We start from the raw sequence: 17,066 nt of genomic DNA, 5'->3' as shown, positions 1-17,066 counted from the left end.
ATGATTACTTAATAGAATATTACTGAATTTTGTTAGTATTTGGTCCCCAGTGATGTTCATTTTCCAGTGGACTGACTTACTCTATTCAAATTTGGAATCAGTAGTTTGGACACCACGGTAACCATTTAACATAGTCTAGGTGATATTAATCCAGCCTACTTTGATTTACAGAAATGACACCATAAGATATCTTTGACATCTCTCAAAATGCTGCCTCTGCACATCCTTGGTGCCTATTACAGAACAGGAAGGACTCACATCTGAGCAGAGAGGGGTGCTGTTTAAATATTTTCTTCGGTGATATCTGTGGTCTAAGATGAGCCTGTTAGATCTTTCCCTGCCTTCCTCTGCCACATATTTTAGAGGCTGATGTATAAAGGAGGAAGAGATCTGAACTAATTGCGAGTTAGATGAGTATAATCTTCCCACCAAACTACACCACAAGCAATAATAAAAAGCCCAGGCAGACTACACATAGCTGGGGATCTTTAAAGCGTTGTGTTTGGGTGAGCCAAATGTAGTATGTCACTGCTGACACAGAACATATTGGAGATTATTTTCCAACTTTTAAAGGCACTCATATCTGCCATATCATTGACCCTGACATAGTTCAGGATCATATAAATTTGTGCAGGCCACACATTGCAGCCTTGACATCCAGCCTGATGTTCCTTAGCCCATGAGGTTCTGGCTACACTCAGCAGCCACCTTAGTTCACGTATTCGCCCAAATGGGATGACACCTGCTTACGACCTTGGAATCAAGAGCTAAATAGCTTATCTTTAAAAGTTAGGAGGAGCCAGTAGAGTGAGTACTTATCTTATGAATATGTGTATCTACCTGCTTGTCCAGTAAGTTTACTACTTTCCTTAATGGTTATATAAAATTGCTTTGGAATAAAATCGTATATATTTTGCTTTGTTCTCAAAGATTTCCTGGCAGCACCCCCTTCCTGCTTTCATCCTTCTAAAGTATTTGCCAGGACTTACTACTTCCATAGAGTTGGAAGATCCTCCACATCTAATTACCAGCATCAGGCCACTCCAACGTCTGTTCTTCATCCGCTGTGGCCACACCCACTGCGGGAAGATGGCAGATCAGATCTCCCTGCGGTCCCTGGCGTCCCAAGATCAGGTGTCTGCGGATCGTTCTTCACAGATCTAACAACTGATGTGGAAATGAAGAAGGACCTGACTTTTCACCATTCAGTCAGCCTTTGGGGAGAAACCCCTCCTGGAAAACATCTTCTGAATAGGTGATGGCTTTTGGTTTGAGAGATACACCTGACCCCCCAAAATAACAATTTATTTGCAGACTTGAGGGAATTGAAGGGGGGGTAGTTTTTAAAAACCCTTTATAGAAGCTTAATTATTGCTAAGCCTTGGAGCCATTGTCTGACCTCTAGAGAAAAGTCTATGCACTTGGGGAAATATTTGCTCCTTCATGATCTTCCAGGGCCCTGAAAGAGGAGAGAGACATTCAGGGAGGGTGGGGGTAGCCAGCCACGGTTGTACGGGAAGGATATGTCTCAGTTTCACATGCATTCATGGAGCAGGGCTAGTCATCTTGCTTGGTACTGGGGCAAGAGCGGTCAGGAGTGTAGCCCTAGAGGAGCTTGAGGGAGCTCTGCTTTCATGCAGGGAAGAAGGCTTAGTAACGCTGCATTCTCTTACTCCTCAGAGCACAGCTAAGTTCCTCTGGGAATAGAGAAGAGGCTTCCCTTCTCTCCCATGTATCCAGCCCCAGGTCCTGGGAGGATGGTTCCCTAAGGGGAGGGGCTGCAGTCGGCCAAATCTCAGGTCTCCACGTTCCTGAGCAGCAGGGCAGCTACGCATGTCGATGACCTGGACCCCACGGAGGCCCTGGGCCTGGAACACGTGATAGTCTCTCTGACATAAAACTGCAGGCCCAGAAATCCACAGAGGCTCTTCTTTCTCATGAGCTGTGGTCATTCAGTGAGGCCTCAACTCTACTCATCCCACTGCCCCCCCGCACCCCCAGTCCTTTCCCATCCCTCAGGGGGTCCTGAGCCGGTGGCTCCCCTGGGCCTGCCTTCTCTTGGCAGCCCTTCTGAATCCATCCCCCCAGGTCCCCTCACCTCTACAGCCCCAGCCCCCAAAGGCCAAAGGAGACTCCAGGAAGTTCTGGCAGGCCCTTGGGAGCTGAGTTGGTCCTGCATTAGTCTCCTTGGCTCCAGGTGAAGAAGGCAGCAAGGATGGTTCCCAGCCCTGGCCTGGAGACCAGCTTGTGTTGCTACAGACTGTGTGGAGAGCTCTATGGCTTAGGTTCTAGCTTTTTTTTTTTTTTTTTTTTTTTGGCCGAACCGCATGGCGGGGTCTTAGTTTCCCAACCAGGGATCAAACCCGGGCCCCCTGCAGTGGAAGCGCGGAGTCCTAACTGCTGGACCGCCAGGGAATTCCCATGGTTCTAGCTTTAAAATACAAAAATCTCCTTCACAAAAGCATCATGAAACAAGGAGGACTATGGTTCTCCTACAGCTGAGAACCACAAAGGTTAGTCCGCCGTGTCTCTGGGTGGCTCAGGTCATGGATGTAAGGACACTTGAAGAACCCAGCACTTCCCAGGTGAGGCAGCTCAGAGGAGGCTGGAGTGAGTTTCTTTGGCTTAGACACATCTGTTTTTGTGAGGAAGGACAGCTTTGTCTGGGTTTGGGGAAAACCAGATGATAAAGGAGGGCCTCAGAAATGTCATGGACTCCAAGGATCTCACTGAGCCCAGAGGAAAAGCCACAGCATTTGATCTCTACCCTCCCCTACCCACGGCTGGTTTTCACCTCACACTCAGACACGTATCTCAAAACTCCTGTTGAACTAGAGGACCGGAACTATGAGAAAAATATTAAAATGAGTTTTGTGCATTAAATGAGGATGGTTTTTATAAATGCTTGATAACGGAGGCTGTATCGCCTCTTTACCTGATTTAGATTTCCTTAAAATCTAAATTTTAAGGTGGCCAACTCAGTTTTGGCCACCAGTTTTAGGATGGCTGATAGAGCCTCAGGTTAACCAAATTAATATTTTGAGACCGTCCAGGAGGAGACCTGAGTCAACTCTTGGATGCTATCTCAGATAAATTTCCAGGAATAAGTGGAGGGACATAAGCTCAGTAAGAGCAGGGGCCATGTCTGCCATATCCCCAGTCACACCCCCCAGCTCCCAGCGCGGGGAGTCCCCTGGGAGGGCTCACTGCATGCTGAGTGGGGGGACGTGGGACGTGCATTACCAGCTGGAGCAGGACAGCCACCAGATAGTTTCCTTCTACGAAGAACCCCAGTCCGCCCGCTCGTTATACCTAGTTCCCCATAGACTCATTCAGGGCTGGGGAGTGGTCTCAGGTTGTGTCTGCGCCTGTACCTTGTCCTAGATGTGGATTCTATCTACTGCCTGTACTTCCCAGAAGTCTCTGTGCTCCTCTGTTGCCTAGGAACGAGACTGGGAGGAGGGAGGAGTAGGGGAACCTGGTAACCTCAGCAGTACTGGAAATTGTTTTGGATCATTTGGGCTCCCAAAGGCACCTGTTAGTGACAGGCAGAGCCAACTACCTCCTTAATCTGGGAAAGTGGTGGCAGCACCCCATTTGGCCAAGCCTAGCCCCTGCAGCTTGCCCGCTGCTCCTTGCTGGCCCCATTGTCTCTCCAGGGCCAGGGAGCACACTGCCGTGGGAGTTGCAGGAGCACAGCCTGAAGTATGGGACCACCCTCCTTTCCCCTGAGTTAATTTTCTCTTTAAAATCCACAGGAGCTTGAATCACCTTCAATGTCAAAAGTCCAAGTCAGGTGACTGGTTACTGATCCCTGAGCTGAGGAGATTAGTCTCTTATCTCAAGTCAAGGTTTCTTGGCGAGAGCCCAGGTGAGCCTTATGCAGCCAGGCAGGTCTGGAGTAATCTGAGGAAAAGGTCCAGATGGCAGCAAGGCAGGGCAGGCACAGTCTCCCTCACCATTGCTGTGTCCCCTCTACCTTCCTGGGCTTCTCTCTTGGCTCTGCCAGGACAAACTCACTTTGGGAACAAAAGTGGCCCACCTTGGTCATTCTAGAGCCTGGAACCCAGGCCATCTAAGAGAGGAGGAGAGGCCACTAAGGAGCCCAGGATGAGAGGGGAGAACTAGGTGCCTTGGGATTGGAGCTAAAGAAAAGGGACTCATGGCCGAGAAAGGTGGCTTCCATGTGGACCAGACACATCTATCTTAATTCCCTGTTTAAACCTCAGCCACACAGGGGAAATGAAATCTCACGTATGGAACATAAAAGTCATCTTGTTTCACTCCCAGAAGTGACCCGCATCTCCCTACAGTACCTCTGCCCCAGGTGATCCTGGTTCTGGCTGAGCACTGCCAGGCATGGGGACCTGCTCCCTCCAGGGCAGCCCAAGGTAAGCCGTTACCCGGCTGGCCTCCTGCTAGCTTGGTCAGTAGCTGTCCATACTGCCCACGGAGGAGCCTGCCTCCAGCTCCCAGGACCGCTCACAAGTGGATGTATCCTAAGCACCTAATCCTGAGGCTGGTCCAGAGGACGCTGCCCCTGAAGATGAGGGACTGGGTTGAGAGGGCCAGCGTCTCCTCAGTGCTGCCATGGCAGTGAACAACGGGACCACTCCCAGGCCTGGGCACTCAGCTGGTCACAAGAGGCTTTCTTTCCTGCTTCTTATACCTGTTCTCTTCTGGAACTTGTCTGATTTTCTCAGGCAGGCTTTTGGGCTTATTTCTCTTCCTTGCCCTTAGGTCCCAGGGGCCAGGCCAACCACAGGGTGGGCAAGTGGCTGGCTGGCTTTCTCTCCTGGTCCAGATGCAGAGGGATTCCAGCTAGGAAGAGTGTTCACCTTCTGGAACCCAGCTCAGCTTTAAGTGAACAACCTGGAGGCCTGGGCTTTAGTTTAATTATCAGATTTCAGTGTGGGCATTCTTTGGAGTCAGGTGCAGTCGAGGGGACGGGAAAAGGCGCTCAGACTTCCTCATGGCTCTCTGGTAAACTCGCCATACGTTTTAGTCTACGTTCACTTCATCTTCATGACTGCCCGCGACACAGTCATGAAGACTTCCTGCCTACCTGCCTCCCGGCATTCTCCCACCCCATTCTGCCCGCATGTGACAGATGAAGGGGCTGAGGCAGGAGGAGTTTCAGTGGGAAGGCAAATCCAGGGCTAGAGTTCAAGTTCAAGGGCTAGGAGTTCAGGTCTTCCGCCTCCCCAGTTAAGGCTCGCTCGTTTCCAGGCCTCTTCAGCCCATGCAGCTTCTGCTCCTGCACCCGCTCCCTGACCCTGCACCAGTGGGGCACGGTTTGAGAGCTAAGCCCTCAGCTCAGGGGGTGTATCTGGCTGCCGGCAGGGGTGAGACACTTGGAAGGCCTCCAAGGCCAGCAGTGACTTGTTGATACGGCTGATGGTAGGGTAGGGAGTGAGATCCACCTTGAACCTGTGGCAGAGAAACATCCACCTAAGCCAAGGTCTGCAGGGGCACAGGGAGACTGCCCTGCAGGCGATGGGGGAAGCACAGAGGCAGGGCTGGATGAGGTCCCTGGAGCTGGCCAGGGAAGGCCTAGGAAGGCAGCCCTGCCAGGTGGGGGATCCTTGTTCACAGGTAGCTCTCTGGGGAGGGAAAGGTCTTGTGCAGTATCGTCTGGCATCTCAGTTTCCTACTGCTCCTATTCCAGGCCATGGCTATCTATACAACCTACTATGTGTACGGCCAGTGCTGGGCATTTATATACAGATTATCTCCCCACCCATGTCATAAGCTTCTCAGGGGCAGGGAATGTGTCACACATTTCCATACCCCTAACAGTGCCCAGCACGATGCCTTCCACAGAGAGGTTCTCATCCGTGCTTTCCAAAAGGGCTGATGGAGCAAAGCAGAGGCAGAGCTCACTGCCGGGCACAGACACACCATGTCTGGGGAGAGCAGGCTCTTGGAGTGGACTCTTGCAGGGGCGTCCACCAGGTGAGACACCTCCTCTTAGGAGCGGGGGCTATGCGGTGTCACCTGGGCTGCAGTGGGCATGGGAAGGGTGTTACACCGGCTTCTGCCCGTCTCTTACGGCCACAGTGGCTGCTGGGGGCAGTGGGGGAGAGTCTGCATGAGATGCTACCTCAGCAGATGAAGTCAGGGCCTGACTGTAGGAGAGAGCTGGGCATTTTGAGGGGAGCAGCCAGGAGGAAGAGGGAGGGTGGCAGGACTCTCTCTTACCTGTCGGCATTTGCCACCTGAGGCGCTAAGCACAGATCAGCCATGGACACCTGCAAAGAGGGTCGGGTGGGCTTGCATCAGGGTGCGCACCGCAGACTCCCACCGGTGACAGTACTGGGGTGCTGGCCCCTGGCATTCCCCTCTGCTTCTGGCTCTTCTACCCCACCCCGTCCTCATCTCCCCGGGCCTGGCTGGGTCTGTCCCTGCAGCTGAAGTGCTTCTCCCAGGCTACACTGCAGTTGCGCTGACAACCAACTCTGTGGGTAGCCAGAGAAGGCTCGATTGCCTTAGTGGATGTTACTGTGCTTGTTCAAAATTGCCACCACAGGCACTTAGTGAGGGCTCCCAGCAGGGAGGGAAAGCCTCTGGGTGCAGGTGGGGGGCTCTGGAACCAGAATTACCATAGAGCCAGGGCCTTAGCCTGTAGGAGTCAAGGGCACCTGAATCCTAGAATCTTAGCATTGGAAGGGAATGGAGACATCACCTAGTCTAATCCCTCATCTGATGGCTGGACCACCTCCTCATCTCAGAGATGAGGTCTTCAACTTGAATACCTCCAGCAATGAGAAACTCACTCCCTCTTGAGGCAGCTGATCAGGAAGGAGCTGAGAAGCTCCCCGTGAGCTAACTTCTGCTTAACGCAGAGAGGACGACCTTGGGTTGCTGACTCCCCACCCGTGCTACAGCTGCCCCCTCAGGAAGCTCTCCGAGCTGTGCCTGCCCTGGGCTGGAGGGAGGCGGCTGAGTCTAAGTGGAAGACAGTGGCAGCCTGAGGGAGGAGGCCACCCCCATGGGCCTGGGGAGAGCTTACCTCGTCTCCTACACAGTACTTGCCCGCTGTGCTCTGCAGGATCTGCTCCAGAGCTGGAGGGAAGCAACATGAATACGCTAAGGGGAGAGCAGCCTTTCTGGGTCTTGGTGCATAGCTATGACATGGCAGCTATCTGAGTGGCAGGCTGGAGTGTGTGCTGGAGGGAACATGGCAGTCAGATCTGGAGAGAGGTGATGGGCACATGGGGATAAGATGATGCCTCCCTATGCTCTGCAAGCTCAGCTACCATTCCCTCCCCTGAGGGGACAAGGCTGCCACTGGCCAAGGCAGCAGTTCTCACGCTGATGTGCTGGCGCTTTGCTGGCCTTGCCTTCCTGCCTGGAGTGGGCAATGGAGCGGAAGTTGGGCCATCCGTCTCCAAAAGGCCTCAGGCATGAGTTTCCCAGAAGTGCCAGGGGTTGAGGCCAGGTTGGATTCTGCCCAGCCCACTGCCTCCTCGGCCCTGCCCCCCCCCCACCCTCATCCATGCCACTGTCAAGGCCAAAGAGCCTGGGAGGCTGCCAGATGCCAGGGCCCCGGGTGTGAGGGCCATTTCTCTAAGAGGTCACCAGGGGGCAGCTCACAGGGGCAGGGACTCACCGTTAAAGCCAGAACTGATGGCCTGCTGGGCCCAGGTCAGCTGGTTCTCCTGTCCCACTTGCTTCAGGACAGACAGGTTCTGTGCAGCCCAAGAAAAATCTGGGATGAGCTTTGGGAGCCAGGCTGAGCCCACCCACTCAGCCAAGTCCCCTCAGGCGAGCTTGGTTCCCATGTGTCCCTGGCTGTACCCCTGTCCTACCCTGGACCCTGTGAGCTCCCATCTGGGCCCTGAGGTGGAAGGGAGGTGATGATCCCAGAGGCCACCTTCTCTGGCTGCCCCCGTGGCCCCTATCCCTCTGGCAGAGAGGTGTAAGGGTGGAGGCACAACCCAAGGCCTCTCTCCCTTGCACCCAATGCTTCTCCCTGACATGGTCCCTTGTGAGGAGAGGGAGTGTGACACAGGGTTGGGGAGGGCAGCACGGGGGAGGCACATAGGATTGGCTTTCATGAGATTTGGATGTCTGTCTGCTTCAACCTCCTCTGTTAAAAAAAAAAAAAAGTGACATGGGGCGGGGCGGGGGGGGCACAGGTACACAGTCAGGGGGTCTGTCACACTTAGAGTGACTCTGCAGTCACTCCACCCTTCTGGGGCTATTTCCTTATTTGCAAAGTCAGGGATTAGCACAGATGAATTGTTTTAATACTTTTTTGTTTTACCAGTGAAAACTTACCAAAAAAATCTTAGGAGAGTCCCAATCTATGACACAGAACAGGTGAAAGGAAGGCTGCTCTAGTTAAAGGCGGGAGGCCGGGACATGTGCTGCTCAGCCTCTCCCTGCCACCTGGCCCTTTCCCCACCTCGGCAACTCCGGACGTGTCCTTGGAAACCTGGGGCTTCCCGGAAGGCGGTTGGGGTCCCAGGGAGTGGATGCTTTCTGGCCTCCCTCCTCCCTCTGCCACAGGGGCCAGGGCCAAGCCCCTGAGAATCCCCTCTGTCCTCCTGCCACCCCGCAAGCTGGGCACCTCACGGTGGGCTGGCCAAGGCGCACGTGGAGAGCGCGTGCGTGTGGGGATACGAGGGTGAGAGGCGCGTGAGGGAGAAAGCGCACGGGAGCCGCACCTGCAGGGGCTGGATGCCGCTGGCCAGGAGGTGGGAAATCATGCGCACGTGGGCCCTCTTCTTTGGGTCCTGAGGCAGGAGTCGCGGCGTGGGCCGGGTTTCCTCCAGGTACTCAATGATGGCCAGCTGTCCGGAGGGGAGCAGTGAGGCAGGGACCATGGGGGGACTGTAAACTCCTCTTCCTCCCCCACTTCCAACACCACCATCGTCATCACCCCACTTCTTACCCTTCTTACCATCCTCCCCTTGAGCCCTGTGAAGCCAAGAGGCCCCCCAGGAGGATGAGATCATTTTGGACCCTTGCCCTACAGAACTTAGTCCCCCATATGCTTGAGTCTCCCTTCACTTCCCAAAGCAAGCAAGCAACCTTCCTCCCTCCCTCCCTCGTCCCTGCTATGAGCTGGGTGCCTGGGGCAGACACAGGCAAGGAAGAGCGGTGAGGTCCTCTTGCTCAGGGCACCACGCTCATGGGGGGCCTCCCAAAGCCGCCACTCACTGACTGGCCAATGGTGATTCCGTCAATCTTCAGGGCTGGCACCTGCTTCATGGGATTCAGGGCCTGGAATTCTTCAGAGAACTGTGGAGACAAGGCCCTGGTGGACTGGGCAGCCTGGCCTGAGCTGGCTAAAGCAGAGTCTGGCAAGCAGGAAGCCCCTAGCCTACTGCCCACCTGTACCTCCCTCCCCTGGGAAAGGCCCTGGCTCCCAGGCCCAGGGTGATACCTGGGGGATCTGTGAAGTATCCTGAACCCCAGTGGCTGCTGAGATACAGGTTTCATCCCAACGGCCTGGCTATGTGCTTGTCCCTGCACCTTATATGTGGTCACCAAGGCACATCCAGAGGGCCTGGCATGGGGCAAGGACCCGCTCACCACCCACACTTCTGGAGTCAGATGTGGAGAAGCCAGGCTGTGGCACGGAGCCTGGAACCTGGGTCCTTCCCATGGCTCCTCTTGCTGCACAGCTGGCCGCCCTGTCCCACAAGGGAGAGCCAGCAGCCTCCTCTGGCCATGGGGACCACAGGGCGCATGTTCATCTCTTGCCTGCAGAAGTCTGCACCCCCTGCCGGGTCCCTCTCCGAGGCCTCTAACTCCTACATTGTGGCCTGGGGGCAGCCTCCTTACCTGCTGCCCCCCATCCTTTGTGAGGTTGATGGTTATCATCTCATAGTCCATGTTTTTCAAGGCCAGAGCTAGGAGAGACAGCAGACAACAGTCGGTGACAGCCTCTGACCACACTTCCCAGGGTGACGAGAGGGAAGGAGGCTTCTTTCTCCGCACTGCTGGGTAGCCCTGTCGCCTTCTTCCCAGCTTCCTGGATCACCACCTGCTCCCCTACCCCAGGGCCATGATGCTCTGCCTCTCTTGCCCCTGGACTCTCCGTATCCCCAGCGGACCTCTCATGCCCCTAGGTGGTGCTATGAGGGTGTGTGCCCTGGCCCGCTGAGGGCTCCTGGAGGACAGCAGGGATATGTCCCCTTCATCTCTGCCCCCGGCAGGGCCTTACCCAGTGGCAAGCAGGGCTTATTTGTTGGAGACATGCAATCATTCCCCCATAAAGGTCATCTGAGGGCCAAGGGAAGGTGCTCAGTGACTACACAGGGCCCACACAGGCAGAGGGCACTCTTGTTCTGTTTAGAGGAGAACCCCTTTCTAATCCATTCTCTCTGTTCTCAGGGCTGTTCACTACAGATTCCAAGGCATCAGGGCTCTCTGGTGACCTCAGCACATCTGCTGTGACTCCCAGTGGCTGGATTTCCTCTCCTTCTCCTTTGATGCTTTCCTCCCAGCAAGGTGAGGGCAAAACACTCGGTCAACCCTAGTGGAGGAGACTGTGTGTGTAAGTGTGCACACTTGTGCATTAAAATATGGTGATGGCCGGTATCAGGCAAACGAGCGAGGGGAGGAGGGCAAGACATGTCACAGCCTGCAGACAGCCCAGGAGACGCGGGGCTCCTCCTCAGCGCTGGTCAGCTCCACCCTGGAGAGTGGAAGCGGTCGGGGCCAGGCAGGAGGCCAATGCATGGTGGCCCTGCAGAGACAGTGCCCACGCTGCTGGTCTGGCCCAGTCAGGGCAGAGGCTCTGGGCCCAGGGAGGGCGTCTTCTTGGAGAAATGTGTCCTCGGGCACCCCAGTGCTCTTGCCTACTGATTCTAGCAAATACCAAGTGACTGTGGGAGGGGGAGGGTCATGAGGATGGCTTCCGAGTTGGGACCAGGTTCCTGGCAGCAGGCTACCTGGGTTTAAATGTCATCACATTCACTTGCTAGCTGTGTGGCTCTGGGCAAGTAACGTCAGCCTCTGTGCCTGTCTCCCCATCTGACAGGCACCATAGCGTAGTAAAGAGCATGGAATAGCTGCAGCTAGGCTAGCTGGTTCAGATTCCAGCCCTGCCTCTTACTAGCTACATGATCTTGGGCAAGTTATCTAACCTCCCTGTGCCCCAGTTTTCCCACCTGTACAATGGTGACAATAATAATACCTCCCTCCCAGGGTTGTTGCGGTTTAAATGGAATCACGTACACAAAAACACTCAGCACCGTCCTCTTTCTGTATGAGCTGCTATGACTATGACCTTGGCCGAGGCTGACTTAAGCTGAGGGAGAGAAAGTTCAAACCAGGACTAAACCAGAGGGCCCAGTTTCTCCTTCCCTGAAGCCTCTGGGGGCGACACTGGCCAGCTCTGCTCTGTTTAATTTGCCAGATCAAATAAGATAAGAACTGAGGAAGGCCAGCTGTTGCCTGCCAGTTACCAAGGATCTCTGGATTCTGTGAGCCTGCCTGAAGCATGGCTGCTAAGGGGCTTTGGAGAGCAGAGTGGGAGGGGTGGCAGGCCCAGGAGAAAAAACACCCCTCCCCCCCTTCCTCGAGGTGGACTTCCGAGGTGGACATGCCATTCAAGGCTGAGGGCTCCAGGAGACTGGGGATGCTGTGGCTGGTGCCCTGTCTGACAGAGGCTTTTCACCCAGGCCTCCCTCCACCCAACACCACCCCACTCCGGCTCTCAGTGGAGGTACAGCTCTTACCGATTCGAACTCTCCATGAGCAGGAGCTTCGGAAATAGGAATAGAGGATGGGCTGAGGACAGAAGACGAGGATGCATGTTAACCCATGCTTGGTGGGTTCTCAGCCCCAGGAGCCCACTGGAGGGGAGGCAACAGCTCCCAGACAGGGGGCTCCAAGCCAGCACTGTTTCTTCCCAGCCTGCTAGGCCTCCTTCCTCAGGCCTGTGTCTGGAAAACTCAGGCCAGACTCAGAGCTCTCTGGGTTAGAGGCCTTGGGAGTCATGTGGGGTCCCTCAGCTCCAAACTGTGCTGTCATGCATTCCTGATGTCCGGGGGGCCCCCAAAGGGGCAGCCAGACTGCAAGTGCCCTCCTTACCTTGCTAGACTCAGCCATGATGATGTGGTGACCCTTGGCCTCTCAGGGAATGTCCCCTCCCACAGAACTGCGGGGCAGGGGGAGGAACCCTAAAGGGGTGGATCCCATGAGCCAGTGGGGAAGCTGGGCTAAACAGGCATCAGGAGAACTTTGACTCTGGTCAGAAACGGCATCTCTTTCTAACCTGGGGGAAGCTTTTTATGCTCCTGGTGGAGCCAGGTCTGGTGTCCTGGGCAGACAGCGAGGCCTGGTTTTGAAGCAGTAGTTCATGTGGTGCAGTGGGCTGGGAGCTGGCATATCAGGAGTCTGGTCCCAGTGCAGGAACTAGCCCCGCATGACTGGGGACAAATCCCTGCCTTCTCTAGTCTTCAGCTCCCTCATCTGTAAAATGAAGGGTTGCCCTAAAATGATAGCTTATTTCCTTCCAACAGTGGCAGAAAGACCAGGAAACCTAGTTTTCTGCGCTTTGGTGCCCATCTCTTTCAACATTCCACCCACCAGTCCTCCAGACTCTCAGCTGATCTCATAAAAATAGCATCTGGAAAACTCAGGCCAGACTCAGAGGGGGTAACTTTCCTGGCGGTCCAGAGGTTAAGACTTTGCCTTCCAATGCAGGGGGTGTGGGTCCGATCCCTGGTCAGGAAGCTAAGATCCCACATGCCTTGCAGCCAAAAAACCAAAAAACATTAAAGAAAACCAGAAGCAATATTGTAACAAATTCAATAAAGACTTTAAAAATGGTACACATCAAAAAAAAAAAAAATCTATTAAAAAAAAATAGCTGGGGAATATGCTCACTGACTCCAAAGCTGAGGTCATAAGCTAGCAGCCCACAGTGTTCTGTTTGGTCTATATTGTATTTAAAAATGTTTCAATTCATTGCTAACATTAAAAGTCACATTGTTTCATATACAAATCCTGTTGTCCGTTTTTTCTTAAAAAAAAAAAAATCTGGAGATAGTGAACTCAGTTTCCTGAGGAGCAAAATTGATCAGAGCCAATTAATGGCCCCCTTTAGAGAGGGTGTGCCCTCTCAGATCTTCCATGGCCCCCACCTGGCCCACTTCTCTCATTTTTGTAACTCTCAGGCCCCTGAAGGCAGCAGGGTGTGTGACCGCTCCTCTAAAGTTTAGGGGACTCAAAGTTAATTTCTCTGGTGCTTCTTGGTCACCAGCATTTCAAAGCAGAACCCAGAACAGAGTTACCAGTAATTAGCACTCAGGAATCTTTTGGCAGACACATATGTAGCCTTTTGGATGAGGGAGAACGCAATAGAATTTCTTAGATCACCCTTGTCTACCATCCCTCTGACTACAGACATTTCAACCAAGTTCGCTCTCCCTTCTGTATGCCCCAGCTCATCAAGCTGCTACCTGACCTTGCTTTCATCACCAACTCCATCTTCTACTCCATCTTCTACATGGGCAAGGGCACAAGTGGGAACCCAGTCCCTCCCAAGTTAGTTCCTGAGCCTGGGAGTTCCAGTCTATCCTGAAGGCAATTTTCGAGGGGAAAGTGAAGATACATAGTTCTGGCACAAAGGTCAAATGATAGGCAGCAGGCATCCTTGGAAGGAGAAGAGTTCGTTGGCTACAACTGGATGTACCCTGTTCCAGTGCATCCCTTTCCTTATTTGGTTAGGCTGGAGGGGCCCCTGGGGCCAAGAGGCAGCGACACCGAAACAGAATGGAATCACTAGAGAGCTGCAGACATCAGCTTAGAATCCTTAAAGAAATGCCTTACCTAGTTACTAAATGTTACACCTTTGACCTGGACTAAGGGTGACCACAGAATCACTGTAAATGCCCTGCCCTCAGGTTTCTTACTTATGGGCCATCAGGAGATGTAATGCAGGGCGGTTTCTGATCTTTCTCTTACCAATGATAACTGCATAAACCATCCCATGTTCCTTTTTGCATTTGTAGGATTAAATTTTAAGCCCAAGTAAAATATCCATTTCATCACCACTCCTGGAGGAATTATTTTTAATTCAAATATGGATTCTCACCCCTCTAGCAGATTTTATTTTAAAACCATCTCTTACACATGATTTTCGAAAAAGACTCCTAAACTCCCATTTGGGAGTGGGAGGGTTATACACTGTTAAAGTGATACTATATCCCACCTGATGGGCCTGCCACCTTCCTTTGAGCTACAATAGCTGTTCTCAATCTTTAATAAAGAGATTGATAACAGTGGTTCTGGGGCGGTCCTGGGAAATGCAAATTAAAACTGGTAATAAGGTCCCCAAGTGACTGTGATGACTATAAGTGCCACAGCCTCCCCTCGCCCCTGGCGCTCTCTCAAAACGCAAACAACCCTGAAAGGCCATTTGTTAACTGTTAAGACCTGCCGGGCCGACCGGCAGGGCTGTGCGGAACAGGGAGACAAGGGACGACGCTTGGAAGTCCTAGCAGGTCGGGTGGGGTTGGGGGTGGGTGGAGAGACAGATGAAGAGCAAGGGTACAGCCACCAAACCAAGCCGGGTACTCTCCACGAGGGCCCAGCACTTCGCGCCCAATACTCTCGGGACCACAGGCCACAGCGGGTAGCGCGCAGGTGCAGAGCGGTGCCAGCGCGGCGCATGGCATGCTGGGAGTCGCCGTAGGAGCTGTGGGCGGGGCCGAGCGGCTCACCTTTGACCCCACCCCCCAAGATTTCTCCGTGTTTCTAAGTACAACCTCTCTCCCCGGATGCGTGACACAGACCTTCCCCACTTGCATCTCGCACTCTGGGCGACCCCTCTTCCAGGCCAGGAAACTTCGCGCCTGCGACTCTCCGAGTCGTCGACAACTCAGGCCCAGTGAGACCCCGACACGTCAGAACGTACGTTTTCGTCTCGGTAAAGCTAGGGTTTGGACTAGAATGAGATTTAAGGTCTCTTCTAGCTTGCCCCGCCCTGCCGCCACGCCCCCACTCCTGGCGCTGCTGGGAATTGCAGTTCCGTGAGCCCGCTTTCTCCCCGGCCCGCCCGGACGTCATGCTCTGCGCCACTAGCCGCCTCCTAGCGGCCCGGGCGGCGACCGCGCTCCCCTTCCATCCCAGAGGCCGGGGCAGGGAACTACATTTCCCACGGCCCCCCGCTGCCGGCGCAGGGAACTACATTTCCCAGGGCACCCCGAGCCGCCCCTTGGTGACTTCTTGGCGGGGCGGCTCGCAAGACCCAGCGTGCTTGCGGGCCGGAGGGCCATCCTGAGGAGGAGAAGGATGCCGCCGGCCGTAGGCGGAGGCCTGGCAGGGTCCGAGCTGCGTCCCCGGAGGGGCCGCTGTGGGTCCCAGGCTGCTAGGGCCGTGGGCCCAGACGTGGCCACCGAGGCTACAGTGTGGAGCCCCAAACGGCCTGCTCCGAGCTCGCGGCGCTTCGAGGCGCCCGGCCGGTGGGCTCTGCTGGCCCTGGTGACGCTGATGTCCTTCGCCACCCGCTTCCATCGTCTGGACCAGCCGCCGCACATCTGGTGAGTGATGGGAGGGACTGGGAAGGCACCATGGCAACTGGGAGGGAGGGGCGCGCCTTCTCACTGGTCCGGAGGCACAGAGCGGGCGGGATTCACAGGCGGAGGGGCGGGGCCGCGCTGGAAGGGAAACAGGTTTCTGGTGGTTGCCTGTGCCCAGGTGCAGTCTCCGTTAGAGAAATCTTTTTGCTCCGGTGTGTGGCGGTGGGATTCCTTAGGATCTGAGGAAGCAGTCTTCATGTCTTGCAGGTTATGTTGCAGCGTCTCACCTGGCTCTCAAATGGTAGCTTTTAAAGGTGCTTTGAACTGACCCAGGAGAATTGGAAATTCTTAGTACAGAATTTCCTAAGGCCTGAGTTCCTAATCTGCAGGATTTCCAGACCTCCGCGGAGGGGAACATTCCTATCTGAGTACCGCATTCTCGGGAGCCGGAACAACGTGTGTGTCCACGGATGATAACAAGGGTTCCAAGAAGCAGGTCTGGGGTCATCCTGTGAGGATGTATTTTCTTAAAGGCTTTATTTTGTAGAACTAAGGTGCAGGAGTCAAATTTCGTTAAAAAAGCTTAAAAAGTCTCCAGTTCGAAGGAGGAAAATTTTTATACAGTTTGAAAATGGTTAATTTGTTTGGCCAAGACGTGATACCATGTTTTCTCAGTATCACTGAGAAAGTTAGTGTAGAGCTTGTTAGAAATGGAACTCCTTGACTAAAAAGCAAGCAGGCTAACAAACTATCAGGGTTACCCTACTTGGAAGTTAATGAATTAGCTTGTTACTATTTCATGAGTGCTGGCGGAAGATGTGAGACTCCTGGGTCAGAGTCAAAAGATTATTACTCGTAGCAGAGGAAGCAGGGTGAACATCGGCATATTGGATTCAGTTTCTCATGGCTCCGAAGTCCCACGGGGTGACACTATGGGCTCAGATGGATGACTGCACACACTGTGCGTTGCCTTGCAGCTAAGGAGCAACAAGCTTGGGGAATTTACAAAAAGCAAGCGTACTTTTTGTCCTGGAGAGAGATGTTACCTCATCTCTCAAGGCTGCTTGGTGCAAACACAACTTTGGGAAATGGCCCTGGTAAAGCGCAGTCAAGGCCCTGCATTCTCCGCATACCCAGCAAGATGTGTGGAAGTACAAGAGACCCGTGGAGGACTGTCTCTCCCAACAGTCTCACTCCTTGATTTTATACTCTCTTGGCTTCTAGCAAATTTTCACATGAATGTGCAACTCCATTGGCTACTCAGATTAACCTGGCTGAGGCAGGACCCAGTCTGTATAGTTTGTCTCGTACAACATTTAATTCAGGCTGCTCTCACCAGGAGTCAAAGCAGCAGGGTGAGGCCAACCTGTGGTGTTAACCTGTGCCCTCCGGGGTGCTGGATCCAGCCCCCTGTTAATAATTGTGTGTGTTGCAGGGTGGAGTGGGGTGGGCAGGGACCAGGAAGTCTTATTTCAGATAGCTGAGATTAGTCTAAGGCCAGTCTGTTATCCATTATAGTCTGTACACAGGTGTTTAGACTGACCTCTGATTTTTGATGTCATTGCCAATAATTACAATGAG

General features: G+C 53.8%; 2 protein-coding genes across 4 annotated transcripts in view; one reads left to right on the top strand and one right to left on the bottom strand.

Annotated features, from left to right (window-relative positions):
* Positions 1-4,259: 4,259 nt before the first annotated feature.
* GSTZ1 (glutathione S-transferase zeta 1) lies at positions 4,260-14,914 on the bottom strand. Of its 2 annotated transcripts, none has more exons than XM_007184527.3 (9): positions 14,760-14,914; positions 11,697-11,748; positions 9,796-9,863; positions 9,169-9,249; positions 8,673-8,798; positions 7,613-7,691; positions 7,013-7,065; positions 6,202-6,251; positions 4,260-5,430 (listed from the first exon to the last, which is right to left on the bottom strand). In XM_007184527.3, the coding sequence occupies exons 1-9, from the start codon at positions 14,772-14,774 to the stop codon at positions 5,304-5,306; spliced, it is 651 nt and encodes a 216-aa protein (XP_007184589.1). In that variant the 5' UTR covers positions 14,775-14,914; the 3' UTR covers positions 4,260-5,303. The 2 variants fall into 2 exon arrangements, with proteins under 2 accessions (XP_007184589.1, XP_007184588.1); XM_007184526.3 differs by lacking the exon at positions 14,760-14,914 and adding an exon at positions 12,052-12,107.
* A 149-nt stretch (positions 14,915-15,063) lies between these two features.
* The window catches only part of POMT2 (protein O-mannosyltransferase 2), a 48,266-nt gene continuing 46,263 nt past the window's right edge, over positions 15,064-17,066 (top strand). Inside the window, exons 1-2 of one of the 2 annotated variants that reach the window (XM_057543064.1) lie at positions 15,379-15,506; positions 15,753-15,981. In XM_057543064.1, the coding sequence (XP_057399047.1) occupies positions 15,956-15,981 (26 nt within the window). In that variant the 5' untranslated portion in view covers positions 15,379-15,506; positions 15,753-15,955. Of the gene's footprint in view, positions 15,507-15,752; positions 15,982-17,066 lie in introns of both variants that reach the window. The other variant, XM_007184528.3, reaches the window with a different exon arrangement.

The sequence above is a fragment of the Balaenoptera acutorostrata genome, chromosome 3 (genome assembly GCF_949987535.1).
Source record: "Balaenoptera acutorostrata chromosome 3, mBalAcu1.1, whole genome shotgun sequence".
NCBI classification, from domain to species: domain Eukaryota; kingdom Metazoa; phylum Chordata; class Mammalia; order Artiodactyla; family Balaenopteridae; genus Balaenoptera; species Balaenoptera acutorostrata.
The sequence above is the reverse complement of the archived record's forward strand: the minus strand, read 5'-3'. Positions and strand labels throughout refer to the sequence as shown.

Bases quoted from the DNA above. Each gene is read 5' to 3' on its own strand.
- GSTZ1 (XM_007184526.3), bottom strand. The intron at 9,864-11,696 runs GTAAGAGCTGTA...TGTCTCTCCTAG, and splicing joins CTCATGGAGAGTTCGAATCG to CTCTGGCCTTGAAAAACATG. The intron at 8,799-9,168 runs GTGAGTGGCGGC...CCCTCCGGACAG, and splicing joins GAATCACCATTGGCCAGTCA to CTGGCCATCATTGAGTACCT.